At 44.3% G+C, this 20,518-nt stretch overlaps 1 protein-coding gene and 1 pseudogene across 1 annotated transcript in view; both read right to left on the bottom strand.

Annotated features, from left to right (window-relative positions):
• LOC134446489 (oocyte zinc finger protein XlCOF6-like) overlaps positions 1-19,083 on the bottom strand; it is an 87,600-nt pseudogene extending 68,517 nt beyond the window's left edge.
• Positions 19,084-20,394: 1,311 nt separating this feature from the next.
• The window catches only part of ntng2a (netrin g2a), a 188,382-nt gene continuing 188,258 nt past the window's right edge, over positions 20,395-20,518 (bottom strand). The window contains exon 9 of the mRNA XM_063195857.1: positions 20,395-20,518. This exon is cut by the window's right edge and continues 85 nt beyond it. Coding sequence (XP_063051927.1) covers positions 20,395-20,518 — 124 coding nt within the window.

The raw sequence follows: 20,518 nt of genomic DNA, 5'->3' as shown, positions 1-20,518 counted from the left end.
AGTGACAGCGAGCTACCGGGACATCAGCGTGCGCTTCGAAATGTCACTGGAAACCTTCACGTGAAAATAAAGTAGCGAAGTTCATCTCAACTGACCTGTTTTGCGATCTGTCATTACTACAATACTTAGTAGTAGTGGTCATTAAAATGACCAAAGCGAGAGGAAAACATGTCAGTCTGTCTTACTCTTGTGAAAGTCTCATTAGCGCAGTGATAAGACAAGGACACATGCGGCATTAATAGCCTTGGTTTAAATTATTTTCTGATTTGCCTGTGTCTTCATACCTTAATATTCCTCCATGTTTCTTGTGCTGTTGTTCCCGACTGTCAAACCGTTCTTAAAAAAAAACGCGCAGTAGCCTTCCAGACTGCACAAAAGCATCCCTTTGCATGTCCCTTCGCAGGTGCCCGTCTCGCCCGTTTGTATTTTACAACTCACTATTAAACGGAATGAAAGGAAGTCGTAGCCCCTTCTGTAGTTACCGCATCTGTGTGTGCTTTCTAGTGGATACTTTTATAAGCAAATATCCCAGAAGAGGTGTTATTCCACATCCATGTCCGAGGACCGGCCAACTTGGCAATGACTTTAGGCTATCTACTTTGCGCATGAATTTGGACGGCGACCTCCACAGATAGGCCTATATGATATGAAGAAGTCCCTCCAGATTAAAGACGAAAATATTTTGCTCTCGTGTAGCTTACATTGTGCCCTTCCACAACACTGTGCTTGGTGTTTCTGCATGGTAAATATACTATAGGCTATGCCAATCCTCAGATCAGTAAATCTGTTCTTTGCATAGCATGCATGCATGGACCAGTTAATAGGCCTAACAATTCTAATTGCCCTAGGCTATAGCATATTATATTATATTATATTATATTATATTATATTATATTAGGCCTAGGCCTATATTATATTATATTAGCCTACATTACATTATTAGGGCCTACAGCCTATTATATAATTAATTAAAGCTGCTATGATGGCTAAGAAAATTATGGCTAGTGAAAAGGCCCAATGGCTAGTGAGTCAGGAAAACCACTAGCCAAAATGGCTGGTAAGCGAAAAAGTTAGTGTCAAGCACTGGTGCACACATAGACCTGTAGGGGGGCGGTTGCCCCTTCCCTTTTTGCCCTGCCACCGATCTTGCCCTCTTCACCCTTGTTTGCGGCATCCTGAATTCGCCTAATGGCACTGTCATTTTGCCTAATGACATTGCCAAACTCTTATGTTCCCTAAGGCTTACTGTAGTCTTGTCTACGTCATGACCCAGCCTACTCCCGCGAGATTTACAACAGCAAAATAAAGCGGTATGCCAGAGCATGTAATGGTTATGAATTTTGTTTTCAGGCCGTGATTTCTGACATTTTAATATCCTACTAGTTGAAATGAGATCATTAACATACGTTAAAATATTGACATATTTGGGGAAAATGGCATCTCTCAAAGAAACAGAAGAACAAGCAAAACAATGTTAGCACATAACCAAACCGTATGGATTTAACTGGAAATTGATAAAAGTTCTGGGACCAAGAAAACGTTTTAAATAAGGTAAGGTAATTTGATTACTAATTTTGTCCACCACCGCGGCATATTTACTGGGTCATTAGATTTAGCCTGGTAAGATTGTAGCCCTCATGCTTTAAAGTATGTCAGGCTGACGGATGGATGTGTAGCTACACTAGATGGGCTGAGATGTAATTCGTTTTTTTTTTCTTTTACAATTTGTGCTTTAGACGGTGTCCTGGCTCCTCGTGTATTGCGTTTACGTTTCTTGATGGAGAGTGTGAAATATGTATGGCATTCCAATGTCAAAGCAACAATGGGGTGCCTTTTCATGATGCAGGAAGAGTTGCATGCTGAAAAAATAGATCGTAAAGTGCCTAAAGTGCCCTTTTGACAAAAATCTTGCCCCTGCCCCTCTGAAATGCTGTGCACGTCACTGCTGAAGTCTATGAAAATCAGGCAAATGTCTACCAGTAATTTAAATTTTATGTAAAACTTTGCTCTACAAACACAATTACATACTATTTTTTATTCATTACAGTCCCACCCAGTCCTATGGGCACCCCTGAAGTTTAACCCCTTTGTGCATAGCCATGGTTTTTGTCCATTACACATGAATAGGCCAATGAGTCATGATGCTTTAAAGGTACACTGTGCAGGAAATGGTCAAAAAAGGTACTGCAACTATGCTGCTCATTGAAACTGGGCTGCCTAATGCCAAATCTGATCTTTTCATGAAAGTTTACAAAGTAATAAACTGACATTTTCTAGTATGGCCCAAGTACAGTCATTTCTGCAGCATTTCTGGAATTCAAAATGGCGGACCATGGAGAAGATCCCCCTTCTTATGTATGAAAAGTGCAATTTTTCCAGTCATAATGAATACTTAGAATTTGATGGTGGTGTTAAGTATTCATGAAAAAGGTAACATTAGTGAATGGGTAGCATGAATTCTGGAAATAAACAACAAAAACATCTTACACAGTGTACCTTCTGAAAAGCCATATGTTATATTTTGATCCTCTTTCACAAGGCAGTCATGGGTAAGCGGTTAGGGCGTCAGACTTGTATCCCAAAGGTTGCTGGTTCGACTCCTGACCCGCCAGGTTGGTGGGTGGAGTAATTGAGCAGTGCTCTCCTCCATGACTGAGGTACCCAGAGCATGGTACCAACCTGCCGCACTGCTCCCTTGGGGCGCCATTGGGGGTTGCCCCCTTGCAGCACGGGTGAGGCATGAATGCAATTTTGTTGTGTGCAGTGTGCAGTGAACACTTGTGTGCTGTGGAGTGCTGTGTGAGTTGGAGTTTCCCAATTGGGCTTTCACTTTTTCAAAGGTAACGAGGATCAGAAATTATTAGCAAAAAAACTAGACATCCAAATGATAAAAGGTAATCTCACAGACCTATGTATACTAATGTCAATGATGTGTTATTACCTCCGTCAAGGCGGTAATGTTTTCGGTCGCGTTGGTTTGTCTGTCTGTCTGTTTGTTTGTTTGTCAGCAGCATAACTCAAAACCTAATCAACAGATTTTGACAAAACTTTGTGGAGTTGTTGATAATGACCCAAGGAACAAGTGATTCAATTCTGGTGGCAGGGTTCTTGTAGGATTCAGTGGGTAAAATTTTTGACCTTTTTTTAGACCTTTTAAGACCATTTTGAGCAAAATTTTAGACCAACAGCGGGCATTATGGAGGAAATTATATACATTTATTTATGTATCCCATTTTATATTTATATTAATTATACATATATTTATAAATCCGGTCATATTTGTATTAATTTCTCCTCACATAGGACTATATGTATTTAATTAAGTCCCAAAATTTCTTCCATAGGGCATTATATAATTGTTAACCCTGTCCATGATCAGTAATAAAAAAAAATGTACCATTTTTACAAAACACGAACAGCAGAAATTCACGAAGTGCAATGAAGCAATAAGATGATTAGGCTATTTCGAAATTAGCATAAAATCAAATAGCCTACATAACATTAGAACAGGGTTGGGGAACCTATAAGGCCATCTTATTTGGCCCTTGACATAATTTTAATGTTATGCAGTTTCAGATGAAATATGAAAAAGTTTTGAAAAAAAAAAAAAACACGATTAGAGCTGCGCAGGCGTTGCACTGTTCTATCAAGTGGCTCATTGAAATCCAGCGACTTGTAAAAGTAGAGCATGGCTTCAATGCAACCAGAATAATTGCACACATCAAATTTAGCGATAAACCAACAAGCTACATCTGCCTAAATCTAGATTTATGCTTAGTACGCATAGAATCTGCGTCCGTCCGTTTTCTGTCTATGCGAGTCCACGCCCCCCTCTCAGAGGCTCTGCGCCCGTCGTCGAGCGCCTCGAAAAAATTCTAACTATCCGTCGGACGGACGCGGAGTACGCAGACAAAACGGCGCTATGATTGGTCGTCTCGCTACTTCCTTGTTCTGTTCTTGTGGCAGCGCAATGCCAGTAGTTTGCGAGAGCAGAGCTGTATTCTGTTAAAAACTTTATTAATGCCTTGTGTGTAGATGTGTGTAAATACACGAAGCTACAAGCTAAGTAACAAACAATGCATCAGTTGAACACTCATGGCACAATGCCTGCGGTTTTACTACCGTTCCTCCACCGAATGTAAACACACATGGGCAGAATCAACTGTCTTTACATGCTTGCATTTTCTGTTCGTGAAAACAGACTGGGTATGTCAAATAATGATACCAGTGCATTGCCTTTGCAATTTGTGTGAAAATACCTAGCTAACCGGGATAGAAAGCAACATTGCTTAATAATGACCGCAGTGCTTACAATGTGAAAGTAGGCTAAATGCGCAATTTCAAATGTGGCTCGCGACGAGACCTCGGACCTCGCAGAACTCGCAGATGCATGAATACAATGTTGGTTCGTGGCCACTCCCACGCGAGTTTTGACGAGCGCAGTTGCAGAAGTCTAATCTGACCTTTAAGGGGGGGTTTACAGTGGCACCTCAACTGAGGTGCAGTACAGAAAAGTAGCCACCACGCCCCACTGTGCAGCGATAAAACAACCCCTGGCTGCGGTACACGCATGCTTATCCCAGTAGGCTGAAATGTTCATGAGCTGACGCTATGCTCCTGGACTGTGATTGGTCAATGTGCTTGCAGCAGTGCAGTGAGTACTTGGCCCTAATAGGTCAGTTGTGTTTTATTATTTTACCCTACCGCGGAGGTTTGAATAAGGAAAAGGAAAAACACAATGTTGGTTGACTTGGCACGAAGTCACTGGAGTTTACTTGATAGAGAAACAGTGTTCTATTTCAGCAGTAGCCTACAACTCCCAAAAAAATCTATTAAAAATGTCAATAAAAGGCTTTCATCATGAAAAGGATATTCGTTTGGTTGTAGCAAAGAAGCCTCTTTGTTTGTTTGTAGTGTGGCATAGCCAGCTCCTAAAACAGGGTTCGCTAATATCCTGTAGAGTTTGAATGGGTTTGGCAGACAGTTGCTAAGCTAGCTGTTAATATGGCCATTAGATTTATCTATTGTATTGAAAAACGGCTTTTGTTTGGCATTTTAACCACCTGGACTGCAAAACATGAATAAAGAAAGAATCTTGTATGCTATCATTCATGTCTAATTACGCCAGAACTTTTAAAATTAGAAGCAAGAAGCATCTTTGTTACTGGTAGAATTACGTTTCACGCGGCTGGTCAACTAGCTTCGTTGTAATAACTGATTTAGTTGGCTCAGGGCCGGTTCTGGCTTATTTGGTGCCCTAGGCGAGTTTGAGTTCTGGCGCCCAATTTTAATAAGCTACACATTTGTGCTGTCTTCCAAACCAATTTCATTTCTGGACTGGAAATAGTGGTGCATTTGTGAGTAGGAGAATGAGAAGGGGGCTATCTATGTGTTTGGAGGGACAGGGTGAGAGAAAGGGAGAAGAGCTGTCACGCTATTGAATTTCATAATATACAAAATATAGTAAATAGCCTCACTTGTCTGCTGTGCATGGTTCTGTTACATGATTAATGTAGGCTATGTCATTCTGGTCTGGAAATTAATGTTTTTTTAAGCTTACAACAAGCAGGTAATTCATGTGGATGGAAGGAGATATGGCAGCTAAAATTGTTTTAAACATTGCACCAGTCTTACTTTACATTGCTTGTCAACCTAAGCAAGTATTATGATATCAGGTGGGTGTTAGTGAGTACTGAGTAGGCTACTAACAGCTACTTTACTGGATTTCATTGCTTGGCATACTTGGCTAATGTTAGCATGCTAACTAGCGATTTCTCTGATCAAAAACAAAGCTCTTTTTCTCTCTAATTCCAAATAGTAACCTCATAACTATTAGGCTTTCCAGAATCACAAACGGTTGCTGATTAAATCACATAGTTCCAAAACACCCTCTGAAACTCCTGCATCATGCAATGAGTGGTTTAATGAGAACATCATAATCTCCAGCAGAGCAGCACTACTGTTTGCGCTTGCCCCCTCTGTCTCTCGAGTGAGTCTCCAAATTCAAAATAGACCGCACGCTGTCACTCGTCCCGCCCCCTTTCTCAGAACTGTCTGTTTATTGGTTCACAGACTTCCCAGAGACAGTTGGAAGAGATATTACTATTGGCTGAGGGGCGCTTTGCCGTGAGGAGCGCTTTCGCCACTCTTTGTTGATTGCGACTTCATAAAAAAACTTCATATCGCAAAATTGCGCATAGGAGAGCGCCATTTCGGCGCCCCTTCTTCACATGGCGCTCTAGGCGACCGCCTAGCCGGCCTATGCTAAAAACCGGCCCTGAGCTGGCTAGCTACTACTAGGCCCCAGGTGTGAATGGCCATTCAGGCTGTCCATTGTCTTTTAAAAAGGCGTTTGTTTGGCGTTTAATCTCATGGACTGTAATACTTGACTAAAAAGAAACTGATGTTGCATTATGCCCCAACTTTTAGAAGTAGGCTAGTAGTAGCCAAGAATATTACGTTTTAGATGGCCAGCTGGCTAGCTTCGTGATTCATTCTAGGGACTGGACTCAACTGAATGAGTTAGTTTGCCCCCTGTTGTCAGGGAGGTGAATTGACGTCATCGATGTCTTTGAATTCTCGATGGTAAAAAAACCACCACGCCCTTTGTCCTGCATTGCAGGACCACTATGAGGGAATACCCCGAAGTCAGCACAGTATGACTATGTATCACCCTTTATAGGCCTACAAATTTGTTTACCTATGGAAGCCGCTGCGTCAAGAGAAGCGAGAAGGGAAGCGAGTGAAGTCGCTTTGTCTAGAGGCAGCTGACAAGAGACAAGTATTTCACAGGAAAGGTCTTTTAAAATGACGCATGGGCATTATTTGGTATATTTTGTGATAATTACGGCACAGTAAGAAATTATGCGATATCCGCTGCTGTCTTGTTTCTCCCGGTAGGCTAAGTCAACTACATTGACTGAGGGTAAAGTTGTTGGACAGCAACAATGGCTACAAGCAGGATCTCGTCGCCCATCGTAATATTTTTACTACTAGATGCATACAGGAGACGCTTTCCAGAAGCCAGTACATGCCTCTTTCCACACCCATTTGTTTTTGATATAGGCCTATCCTGCGATCAAGCAAATTGTTTTTCCACATGCAGCCTAGGTGAGGCAAAGTGGAGCCCAATGCTCTCCAGGACTGGAGACCCGCCCCATTCCACTTCTGATTGGCGAAAATGCTACTGTCAGTGTTCACCTTTCACTTCACATTGGCAGACAAACGCACATAGCCGAAAGCGAAAGTCTTTTTTACTGATTTTTCTGTAGGCACTTTGCCTCGCAATATTAAAATTCTGCGGAAATGAACAGAGGTTACATTTTTTAGACCTGGGTAAAATTAATTTTAGACCTAGGATGGAAATCTGGCTGTTTTTTTTTTACTTTTTTAGGCCTAAAATTACAGTTTCTGAATTTGAGACTTTTTTAGACCCCATGGGAACCCTGTGGTGGTGATACAGATCACGAAGCGGAACCAGGACCTTTTCAAAGATTCTTAACCATTGCTGGTCTATAAATCTATACGCCCCTAGTGACCACAAATTGAATTGTGGGGCGTAACATTTCAGTTTTTAACTCCACAAAAAGAATTCAGAAAGAAAATAGGGCGTGACATACTCAAATGTTCTATCAAGCAGAAAGGGAAATAAATCTGGTGCCACACGGATGTCTATTTTCTGTAATTTATTTATTTATTTTTTTAGTGCAGTGAGACTAACGTTTCGACATGCGTCTTCTGATGAAGACGCATGTCGAAACGTTAGTCTCACTGCACTAAAATTTTTTTAAAAAAAAAATACAGAAAATAGACATCCGTGTGGCACCAGATTTATTTCCCTTTTTGCCTATGTTTTGGTCCTGCTCTGGTTGCACCGGATTGTTAATTTAGAAGCGCGGAGTGCGTATCTCCTTTGTTTTACAAGTTCTATCAAGCAGCTTCCTTGGCGGAGGCCTGCACTCTCTGAGTGCTTCTAGTGTTATTCACGAATCTGGGCTGTAATTGCTGTCTATTGCTATATGATGCAATATATACACCTTAAATGGCTTTTGTCCATTAAACATGAATTAGCCAATGAGTGATGATACATATGTATATGTTTTAAAAAGCCAGCTGTTATATTTTGATGCTCTTTCACAGAGGTGAAGATAAAGGGGTTGTCTGGGGAGACCAGAAATTATTTGCAAAGAACAAGGCATCCAAATAATAAAATCTCATCTTAAACAACCTAGGTATGCTCATTTGTCTAAGGGTGTGATGCCATATATTAAGGAGGGGTGACAATATTATCAATATTTTATAACAATATTTTCTTTGAAATTCTGAATGACTGAGTGGTTCTACCGGTGCTAATGTAAAAGGGCCACATGTAAACACATTGATATGAAATTAAATGATTGAGTTTATGGAAATTCATACAAACTTGGCTTACTTTCTGCTGAAGATGCATCTTGGCTGTAATGTCCAACCTCCTCTTCCTCTTGTTCTTCTTTAATACCCAAGATCCTCATGAAGTCTGGCTCAGGAACTGCAGGCGACTCGTCCATTTCAGTTTTAAAGATTTGCTCCAATTTAGGCTGAACATCCTCAGTTTGATGTGCACGTATATAAGAGTGTAGGAAGTCATCAAAGTCCTCTTCTTCTGGCTCCTCCTTCACTGACATTAGACGCTGGGATGCCATTATTGTAAGCCAGGCATTAGCTGGTGGGAAGACCTGAAAAACAAAAACAGGAAACACCAACTTTAAACAGGGGCACAATGTTATAGGCAGAGATTCTAGGAGTATATAGAGATATACCAATGTAATAGGTTGCTATGGGGACCTAACGTGACCACCAGGTTCTGGTCTGCCATGTCATAATACTCCTAGAATTTGAGGACAGTCCTTAGGTCTGCCTAAAGGGGGACCCCCCCCTCCCCCTTGCGACAGTAGAAGTCAGAAACAATGTGCCAATGGAACCCCTCTCTTACCGTCTCTCTGTTACAGGAGTAAATGTCAATCTGATTCCTCATCCACCACCAGCCTGCAAACATCAACTTTATATATCAAAGGAGTATGAAGAAACAATCCTACTGAGAGCAGGACCGGCCTGAGGCATAAGCGAACTATGCGATGGCTTAGGCTTAGGGCCTCCGCTCCTGAAAAGGAACAACTTTGTGTCTTTTCTGTGGGCAGGACGAACTGTCAATGGTCCAGCTAGAAGGAGTTGGCACACCACTGAAGCATTAAAGACATTTAATGCAGGAGGAAAGTGAAAAGAGAAAGAGCTAGCCAGTGCTGTGCAAAACATTGTCTGTCCATCAGACCATCATCAGTGCCAAACTGTTCAAATAAAAAGACACACCCTAATATAGCAGGCACAGGTCCAGGCAGGACACCCACTTGGGATAGCCTATACAAAAAGAACGATCAGAAAGGAATCGTCTGTTTTATTTAAAGGTACACTGTGCAGGAAATGGTCAAAAAAGGTACTGCAACTATGCTGCTCATTGAAACTGTGTTGCCTATTGCCAAATTTGACTTGTATGGCCCAAGTACAGTTATTTTTGCAGCTAAAAATGGCTATTTATGGAAATTCAAAATGGCGGCCCATTGAGAAGATCCCCCTTTTCATGTATGAACAATGCATTTTTTCCAGTCACAATGTATACCTAGAATTTGATAGTGGTGGTAAGTATTCATGAAAAAGGTAACGTTAGTGAATGGGTAGCATGAATTCTGGAAAAAAACAACTAAAAATCTAGTGGAAAACAGCCCTACTGTCTACTGTCATTATTGACGATTCTATAGGTAGGCCCATAGACGATTTAAAGGCAGAAATAGAGAATCTTTGGTAGGCCTAATAGCCTACATTATGTTCAAATGGAAATAGCCTAACTATTCGACTGATGCCGCATGTGTGTTCGTAGCCATAAAGATTGTAACCAACGAGTTATTTTTTAGAAATCACTGAAATGAAATGAAAAAAGGAAAGCTACTACAAATGAAAGCTACTGCCTCCCCCATGAATGCAGCTGTCGGCATGGCCAAATGGTCTATTCCTGATGCGGCAGTTTATGGCCATTTGGCAAGTCAGTGTGAGTTGGCGAGGTGATGGACTGTAGCCGAGCCTGACCACAACTCCAAACTCAAAGCATTTCGGACGAAACAACACATTTGAATGCCAATTTCCCATTTACATGTAGCAGTCTATTGATTCTAATTAATGGAATAAGGCTAATGATTTGAGTGATGTAAATAGTTCTGACTTTTCACATTGGTGAAATAGTTTTGTAAGTCATTGGCCTGTCATTCAATCAGTCACATTACAATTACATCGAACAAACAATAGGTCCTATATTCCAAGACACACGAGAACACACACGCATGTTTTTGCCGTTGGTGACTGTATGCTTCCCCATCGTGCAATAAGCAAAACGTATCAACAACTCTTTACAAATTATAGCCTACAGTGCACTATAGCTTTTAATAACTGCGGTCTTACCCCGTGTTCTGTTCTTGCTTCTTTATTCCAGATTCAGCAAGGCTTCGATAATGGGGGAGAGGGACATCCGACTGTGGCGCTTCTGTGCGTAACTGCCCACACGCGCTTAAGATGCGTGCGCTATTGTTTTCTGGCGTAATTTGTTCCAGTGACAGGTGACGAGAAGGGGCGGTTCGCACACCACTCACTCACACATCCGATGCTGCTCAAGTCGTAGACAGAGTTGCCTGTTCTTTTTGAAAGCGTGAAGAATATGCCCACTATCTCAAGTTAATTCTCCCATCACTTGCTCTGGTTTTCTTGTTTTCTCTCACTGAAGTTGTTAGTGTTGCCTCATGCAGCACTGGCTTTGCAACACGTGTCCACATGTAGCCTATAAAGCAATAACAATACGCCTACTGTACGTCTTCCTGAAGTGGGGAACCTTTTTCAGCAGGAGTCACTTCAAATTCCTTCAAGGCCCAAAAGTCCTCCGATGGCCATATGAACACAAACTAGGATTGCAAACGGTAGGCTACTTTGGTCATTTATTGAAAGCAGCCTCCTTTAGAACAGACCCCTTCTCTAGGTCCCCTGAATATAACTTAATTGTAGGCCTATTGCAAATGTAATTTCTGAGATTGCTTTACAAAATATGTCAATTTTAATGTTATGCAGCTTCATATAAAATATGTGTCGTGGGCTGGATAAAATATCCTCAAGGGCCGTAAAATGGACATACACTCACTGGCCACTCTTTAGGAACACCTGTTACAACTGTTCATTGAAGCAGATTTCTGATCAGCCAATCACATGGTGGCATCTCTATGCATTTGTGCATGTTGACATGGTCGAGATGATCTTGTGCAGTTCAAACCGAGCATCATAACGGGGAAGAAAGGCTGTTTAAATGGGGGCTATCTCTAATATTCCCCGGGCCCTGGTTCCCTGGGTTGTATGTTCACCGCAACCGGGGAACTCAGGACCCTTTTTTCCAAAAAAAGTTCTATTGCCCGCTGCTTTGTAGACTGCTGCCGCATGGCAAAGCAGAGGCTGTTTTTGCACTTCTGACAGGATAGGTTTGGGGATAGTTTTGGTCTGGACACAAATTTGCAACTCAGAAACATTGCATTACTGACAGGTGAGAGAAATATCCTTTTTAAATATCCTTTTTTAACCTATTTCCTATTTGTCAAAGCAGTTTAGTTGTTAGTTATTAGGAAATGCTTATAGTATGTGCATTAGTTGATAAATAGAAATCAGTGTTCATACATGTGTGTATCATTATATTGGAAATATAATCATATGTGGTTTCAACTAATAAACTTGTGAGTAACCATTTGTGGTTGTTAGTCCCTGTGGAGATTGTTTAACCCATTTGAGCTTGTGTAACCTTATTTTAATACCATTTGCAGTCTGGTTAGGAGCAGGGTCTGGCAGCATCATTTAACCTAATCTAAATTACAGGGACGGCCACAAACCGGCCACTTCTCGTTGTCTCTGACCTGAAGGATGGGTCAGGGTCTGGGAGTAGGCACCAGGAAATGTCAGTACCCCTGACATATGGGTCTAGTCAATTAATGTTATTAGGCCTGTGTATATGCTCTGTGTTCTCTGTTGGTTTCTCTCTTAAGCAGGAAAATAATGCCCAATACCAGCCCACCCTACGTAAGGTCTGGAGGACCATGATGGACGAGAGGGAGATTGCGGCATGCACACACTTTTTGCTAGGCACATAAATACACGTAGACACTTGTCTCAACATCGCAGCTCTGACATGTCACGGACCCTCTCCCCCTATATACAGCTCTGTCCCCCTTCTTCCCACCATTTCTTAATTTGCCAGGCCAGAGTTGACCCCTGATCTTTTGGGTGTCAGGATGTCTGCAATTTTGGTTGTTTGTATGAGATTTGTCACTTCATCCCCCTCTCCCCCTCTCCCCCTCTCCCCTCTCCCCTCTCATTGACCTCCCCTCTGACTTCTCACCCCCCTCTGTCCCTCTATCTGTTGTCTACCCATTAGTGTCTGGTCCATGAACAGCCACAGACACTCCCACAGACACACACATGAAATGACAAGTAAACACATAGGCACACACACAGAGAGAACTCATATATAAGACACACTTGGGGAAAGTCAGGTCAGTTCCCAAATCTTGGACTGAGAGAATACTGTTATTGGTCAGGGATCAGTCAAGACTAGGAAACTCCAGAGCTCTGTTATGCTTCTACTACTCGTTGTCTAAACTTTGACAAATTACTACTTTTTGTACTTATACTTTTTCAGAATTAAATCATTGGATTTTTATTATACTTGAATACTGAGTTGTTTGCCCTTTTTACCTCAAATAAAGAACATGCAGGGAAGGGCAAAAAGGCCCGAAATTTCCAACACAGCTTAGGTTTAGGGATGGTTTTGGGAAGGGCACAATTTGAAAACTCGGAAACATAGTACAATGCGGGGATCAAAGAACCCTTTTTTAGAAATAGGGTCCTATGTTCCCCGGTCCCATACAAAGACCGTGGAGCATATAGTGGGACCTGGGGAACATGGGACCACCAGGGGAACATAGGTACGCTCCCGATAAGATCACATCCCCAGTGATTCTCAAAGTGTGGTCCGGGGACAACTGGTGGTCCGCAACAGAGCTCAGGTGGTCCGCGAGGGGATTTCTATTTTTCCAACGACTCTTCCATTGAAGGTCACCCAGAACACATTGCTCTTGATACCAGAAGCATCCCTAGGCCTATGTTCTATCCATAGGCGATATGTGTTTTTATGATTCGTCACTACTGTAGACATGGGGACGCCATCTTCCTTAACTAATAGATCATACTTGCATACGTGCAACCTGCTGACATAAGGAAGACGGTATAAAAAACGTTGCCACCATTTTGTCGGGGTCAGCTCTATGTTCCCACAGCCCATTGGTCCCACAGCCCATTGGTCCCACAGCTTATCCTTGCTGCTCCATGTTCCCACATTTTAAAGAAATTATTCAAATATAGGCCCTATGTTCCACAACTCAATGTTCCAACATTTCCGAGTAAACTAAGAGAACATGCCTTTCTCCCTGCCATGGGACATCAATTTGAATAAATTCTTAGAAATGTGGGAACATGGTGTATGTGTGGGACCAATGGGCTGTGGGACCAATGGGCCTAAAAATGAATGTTAAAAGTCTTAGTGATGTGGGACTAATGGGCTGTGGGGCCGATGGGCTGTGGGAACATAGACACACTCCCTTTGTGGTGTAATTACAACACTAGCACATGGCATTACATAGCTGTTACACTATTTACTCCATTTTTCCTAATGAGATAGATAGACTGTGTTGCTTGTTACTGAAAAACACTGAAAACCCAACAAGGACCCCCCACAAACTTGATCCAACTTAGTGCAGAGTTAGCTAATCGTAAGACAAGTCCCTTTTGTTCGTGCCCCCCCCTTCAGTACCTCTGCAACCCCGCATCCCCTAGGGGGTCCTCACCCCCAGTTTGGGAATCCACTGCAGAAGCGTACCATATGGTTGCCAAATCATTCTGCACCACACAATTAGACAACAAGAGAGGCGCTGTAAAGTGTGCGGACCAATTTATTCTCAGATTTAATTTTTTGTACATTAGAACATCCCTGTAAAGAGGGTCGTGTTTGTTTGTTTGTTTGTTTGTTTGTTTGTTTGTCTGTGATATTATGTCATCTTAACAATTATCGCCTTCTGCTTAGTCAATAAATGAACTACGCCATCACTGAGGTAGGGAGTCAGCCAGAAAGAAAGAAAGAAAGAAATAAAGAAGGACCCTAAAGTAAGACAGAAAGAAAGAAAGAAAACAAGAAAACAAGTAAGAATGAAAACATCAACCCATTGAGCGTGTATTTTCTGATTGTCAGATTTTATTCTTTGGAAGGCTGACAGTTCATGGTGGTGGAGCCTGTCCCCCTGCATGTGGACACTGCCCCCTAGCTGTGGGCCCTGGCCACTGCAGCTGGAGAGGAGATTGGCTGGAGAGCGAGCTGCTTCGGACATGATAACTCCTGAACAGGTGAACCCTGGACAGGTGCTGAGTCCAGCGCTGGACTGAACAGGTGTGAAGTTCTGAACCGGATTGAACAGGTGTGGAGTTCTGAACCGGATTGAACAGGTGTGGAGTTCTGAACCGGATTGAACAGGTGTGGAGTTCTGAACCGGATTGAACAGGTGTGGAGTTCTGAACCGGATTGAACAGGTGTGTAGTAGTGAACTGGAACATGTAGTCGGTGAGACCTGGACTGGATCTGGATCGGGACTGGACTGGAGTGGGATGAAGGTCTAGCTCTGGTCATGTAACATCCTGGACTGGATTGTGCCAGACTGGAGTGGAGCTCGGACTGCATCCTGGACTGGAATGGACTGGAGTTAAGGGGAGCGGAGCAGACAGGTGCAGATGAGTGTCGGACCAGACAGAGACAGAGGACAGAGGGAGGTCAGCATCCTGGACCGGATTACACTGGAGCGGAGCGGAGTGGAGTGGAGGGTTGCACCTGTTCCAGGTAAGGAGCCGGGCGAGGGGGGGGAGGCGGGGGGTGCTCTGTGATGGATCGGCCCTCTCTAACTGACGTGTGTGTGTGTGTGTGTGTGTGTGTGTGTGTGGGATTGTGTGTTTACATTTTGGCAGCCGTCCTCCTTTTATGGTATTTGCGTGTGTGTCGTGGCATGGTGAGGTATGGGCAAGCCTCTGTAGTGTGTGTGTGTGTGTGTGTGTGTGTGTGTGTGTGTGTGTGTGTGTGTGTGTGTGTGTTGGATGAGTAGACGGGTAGTTTGGGCGCTCACAGTGACGTCTCTAATTACTGGTGTGTGTGTGTGTGTGTGTGTGTGTGTGTGTGTGTGTGTGTGTGTGTGTGTGTGTACAGTAAGTGTGTGTGTGATCACAGTCCTTCCCCTCTTGTCTCTGGGCGTCAGTGTGGCTGGAGGCGTGTTACAGACTCTACTAGACTACACGACAGGCCGTCAGTTTGTCTCTGGGGTCCGTTTCTCGATTATTGTCGTTGCTAACCGTCTTAAGATCGTCTTAAGATCGTCTTAAGACGTAACACCATTGCCTTGGATTTAGTGGTGAGCGTCGCTGTCAAGATGCAGTTGAGTCGCTCCTACGAAGGACTTTGCTAACGACGATAGCAAAGACGCTTTCGAGAAACGGACCCCTGGACGGTCGGCCGTGTGTGTCAGGGTGTTCTGAGGTGTGTATGTGGGCGTAAGTGTTCATATCCGAGACTCCTGAACAACATGACTGGGCGTGTGTGTTTGGACGTCTGTATTCTTTTTGGACTTTCTTAATTGGCTTTCTGGATGTTCTAAACTGCATGTGTCTGGGCGATCTGAAGTGTGTGTTTAAACATCCGTGTCTTTCTGAAGGTTCTGAAGTGTGTGTCTGGGCGTTCTGAAGTGTGTGTTTAAACATCCGTGTCTTTCTGGAGGTTCTGAAGTGTGTGTGTGTCTTGGCGTAAGTGTCTTTCTGCACCTTCTGAAGTGTGTGTGTGTGTGTGTCTTGGCGTAAAGTGTCTTTCTGGAGGTTCTGAAGTGTGTTTGAATGTCCGTGTCTTTCTAGACCTTCTGAAGTGTGTGTGTGTGTGTCTTGGTGTAAGTGTCTTTCTGCACCTTTTAAAGTGTGTGTGTGTGTGTCTTGGCGTAAAGTGTTCACATTGTCGACTTTCTTCTACTGAACAACACGTCTGCAGTGAGCTACGGAACTTCATCGAAGGCTGCACATTCAGTCATAATAGTTAAGGATTTACTCAAGAACAAAAATAACACTTTCTACAAAAAATATTCAAACAATGTTAATATACAATAGTTATATATATTTATCATATATATATATATATTTATATTTATATATATAATCCTTTTGAAATATACAGGTATGAAGAGTGTTGGGGGTTCAGCTGAATCCTTGGTCTCTCTCCTCCCTGGGGTACATGCGACACACTGCATACATCTCATCAGACAGTAACAAATAAACTGGTGTAGGTACACACACACACGCACGCACACACACACGCACGCACGCACGCACGCACGCGCGCACGCACGCACGCACACACACACGCACGCACGCACGCACGCACGCACACACACACACACACACGTGCGCACGCACACACACACACTTGCATACGCACAGTTCATCTCAATAACAAACTAGAGCATGTAAACGCACATTCCTTCTTTAAACAAGACATCACACAATGCCCCATCCACCCCCCCTCCCCCCTAAACACACACACAAACATACACAAACACACACATACACACCATCAGTCAGTGCCAGTTGAGTGAAAAGACAGCAATGCAACGAGAAGGAGAGGTGGAGGAGGAGGAGGAGGACGAAGGGGAAGAGGAGGTGAAGAAGGAGGAGGAGGAGGAAGGGGAAGAGGAGGAGGAAGGGGAAGAGAAGGTGAAGGAAGAGGAAGAGGAGGACGAGGAAGAGGAGGTGAAGGAGGGGGAAGAGGAAGAGGAGGAGGAAGAGGAGTAGAAGGAGAAAGTGGAGGAAGAAGAAGAGGAGAGGAGGAGGAAGAAGAGGGGGAAGTGAAAGATGAGGAAGAAGAGGAAGAGTTAGAGGAGGAAGAAGAAGAGTAGAGTGAGGAAAAGGAGAAAGAGGAGGAAGAGGAGGGTGTTTAGAGTGTAGAACTTGGCATCAATCGACCGTAGCAGTAGGCCCATCCAAAGCTGTGCAGCCTTGAGTCAGCTATAGGCTAGCTCAGCTATGGGCTAGCTCAGCTGTAGGCTAGCTCAGCTGTAGGCTAGCTCAGCTGTAAGCTATCCCAGCTATAGGCTAACTCAGTTGTAGGTTAACGATAGGTCAGCGCCAAGGAGCCTGGAGAGCAGAGGGCCTTACGTACATACTTGCGACATCAATGGGCCATACCAAACGCCATTGGACGCCATTTTAACCAACTTACTCACTGCATCAATTTAGCACGTTAGCCTGGTTTTACCTTCCTTTCGTGAAGAGGCACATCCTGCCGCCTATCTCAGCAGGCAGGCAGCCTCTTGGGGCCCCCAAACAACTAGATGGTGCACAGTAACTCACTACACATGTTAAACTACTGCAGTGGTGATTTGTTTCAAACGTTCATTCCTTTACATTTTGGCTTGAAGTCCCAACTGACCTTAGTATCGCCCCTTCCTCCATGCTAATTTCATTCATAAAAATTGTCTTGAACTGCCAAACTGAGAAGCGTTTAGAGGAGGGAGAGGTGAAATACACATACCCTGTTTAATCCAGTGGCTAAGCTAGTATGGGCGCCAAGATAATGAGGTTGTTAAGCTAGTATGGTTGCTAAGCTAATAAGGTCGCTAAGCTAGTAAGGCTTCTCTTAACTCTCAAGGCTCTTTGGTCAGTGCAGTACAGATTTGAAGGTGGCAACGCAAAACAACAGCAAGAGGAGGGAGTAATCTGAACTCTATCTATTATAGTTCTCTCATAGACATTTCTTATAGACATTTCTTTTTTCTATTCTTTTCTTAAATCTTTAGTTTGTAAATTAGAATTTTATTTTTTAAATGAATATTTTTTTTCTTTTTGTGTTGTGTGGTTTGATTTGGTACTGAAGAAGTTCTGTTGGTGAAGGCGTTCAGAGCAACACAAAGTGTTTATCGAGCTACAACAGAGTAGCTCAGAGTGTGTGTGGTGTTACGTTGGAGTAACGTAAAAGTGAGTGTTCCGTTACTTCGGCGTAACGTAAAAATGTGTGTTGTGTTACGTCAGAGTAAAGTGAGTGTCGTGTTCGGACGACACGGAGTAACGTAAGGTTTATTATGTTGTGTGACGAACAAGCTGGCAAAGTTCGTGCTTGTCGCAGTGAAGGCGTTGAGAGTTATGCAAGTTGCGTTACGTAACGTTAGGATGACGTCACGTGGTCAGCAAGCCAGCAGAGCTGCGTTATGTGACATTACGTTATGTCATCAGAGTTCGCTCTCCTCCCAGTGAGGGTGTTCAGAGTTTCTTTACGTGACGTTATAACGTGGCTTTACGATGTGTTATGTTGCAATGTGTCATGTGGTGAGCAGGCCAGTACAGGTCGCTCTCATCCCAGTGAAGGCAATGGTGACCTTGACCTTGACCCCCCCCTCCCCACACACACACCCCTAGGAGCTCTATGACCTATCACCCCATGACCTCTTTACCCAAGGTCATCTGCAGAGCGTCCCAGTGGGGGTGGGGCGGGGGGGGGGTCGGTCCCAGGGGTCAGACAAGGATGGGGGAGCGGTCGGTGGGGATGTTTGGTGTAGTGGTGACTGCAGCTTGGTGGTGACTGCTGCTTGTTATCCATGGTTCTTGTTTGGTGGTGGATTATTTTGTTTTTGGTGGTCGCTGTTGTTGTTATTGTTGTTTGTTTTGGTGGTTGCTGTTGTTGTTGTTGTTGTTGTTTTGGTGGTCGTTAGGGATTGTTGGCTGTTGGTTGCTTTTGGTTGTAGTTGATGAACATTGTTGATGGTTGGAGACGTTGATTGTTGGAGGTTGTTGCTTATTGATGACTTTTGTTGGTGGTTGCTGTCGGTGGTTGATTGTTGGTGTTGGTGGTTCATTGTTCTTGGTGATGTTGGTGTCAGTGATGTTGTGGTGGACGGTGGCCATTGTTGTTGGTAATCATTCTTGATAGTGATGATTGTTGTTCGTGGTTGTTGTTTGATCGGTAATTGTTGTTGGTACTCGTTGTAATGGTTGTTTATTGTTAATTTTTGGTGGTGGGGGCATCGGGGGTGGAGGGGGGGGGCGTTGAGAGGTCTCCACTGCGCCTCAAGTCTCTTCTCACCATTCAGGTAGCTATGGCCAGGAGGAGGAGTGGAGTGGAGTGGAGCAACCTTGTGGAGGAGTGGAGAGGAGGAGATGTAGGTAGTGCTTCTCTCTCCCTCTCTCTCTCTCTCTCTCTCTCTCTCTCTCTCTCTCTCTCCCTTCCTCAATCAGCCATGGAGGAGAGGAGGAGTTCCGGAGAGGAGCGATGTGGAGGAGAGGAGTGAAGGAGAGGAGAGGGCTCAATGAAAAGGAGGGGGATCCATGAAAAGGAGGGTGATTGACAGTTGCTCCCTCTCCTCTCTCCTCTCAGGCAGGCATGTCCATGAGAAGTAGTTGAGGAGGTGATGAGAATTGAAAAGGAGAAGAGGAGGTGATGAAGAGGAGTGGTTACGACTGCTCCCCTGCTCTCTCCCTTTTCTTGAGTCTTTTCTTCTCCCTTTGTCTATAAGGAGGTGCTGAGTGGTTCAGGACTCCTGCTCCGCTCTCTCCGTGAAGATTAGTAGCCCAGTGTTGGGGAGGTGATGGGAGGAGGAGTACAGAAGGAGTAATCAGGCCCAGAGGAGTAGGGAGGGGAGCAAGGTCTGTTAGGAGCCTGTTAGTTAGTTCATTAGGAGTTACAGGAGCAGGGTGAGGAGCAGGGTGAGTAACAGCAGCCTGACGTTGAGGAGGTGATGAAAGGAGGAGGTGCGATCGCAGGCCTTGACCCCCTCTACTCCTCCTGGAGGCCTGTTCGTTCATTAGGGGTTAGAGGAGCAGGGTGAGGAGCTGCAGCCTGACGTTGAGGAGGTGATGGGAGGAGGAGGCGCGATCGCAGGCCTTGACCCCCTCTACTCCTCCTCTAGGCCTGTTGGTTCATTAGGGGTTAGAGGACCAGGGAGAGGAGCAGCAGCCCGATGTGGGGAGGAGGTGAGGGCGGGGTTTCGAACCTGCAACCCTCTGATCTAAAGCCCATCTCCTTAACCACTTGAGGAGTAGAGGAGATGTCAGCGAGGAGTTAGAGGAGCAGCAGCCGGTGTGTAGGAGGAGGTGTTGTGAGGAGGCGCGGTCGCAGGCCGTAACCCCCTCTACTACTCCTCTTTCAGGCCAGTTCTTTAGTTCAATAGGAGTTAGAGGAGCAGAGGAGGAGTACAGTATGTGTATGTCAGCGAGGATTTAGAGGAGTAGGGAGAGGAGCAAGGAGAGGAGCAGCAGCCCGCTGTGGAGGAGGTGTTGTGAGGAGGCGCGGTCGCAGGCCTTGCCCCCCGCGCACTGGGCCTGTTCGCACAGCACCCCCTTG

Source organism: Engraulis encrasicolus, chromosome 3, assembly GCF_034702125.1.
Source record: "Engraulis encrasicolus isolate BLACKSEA-1 chromosome 3, IST_EnEncr_1.0, whole genome shotgun sequence".
In the NCBI taxonomy this organism is placed as follows: domain Eukaryota; kingdom Metazoa; phylum Chordata; class Actinopteri; order Clupeiformes; family Engraulidae; genus Engraulis; species Engraulis encrasicolus.
Note: the sequence above shows the minus strand (reverse complement) of the source record. Positions and strands in the feature narration are given on the sequence as shown.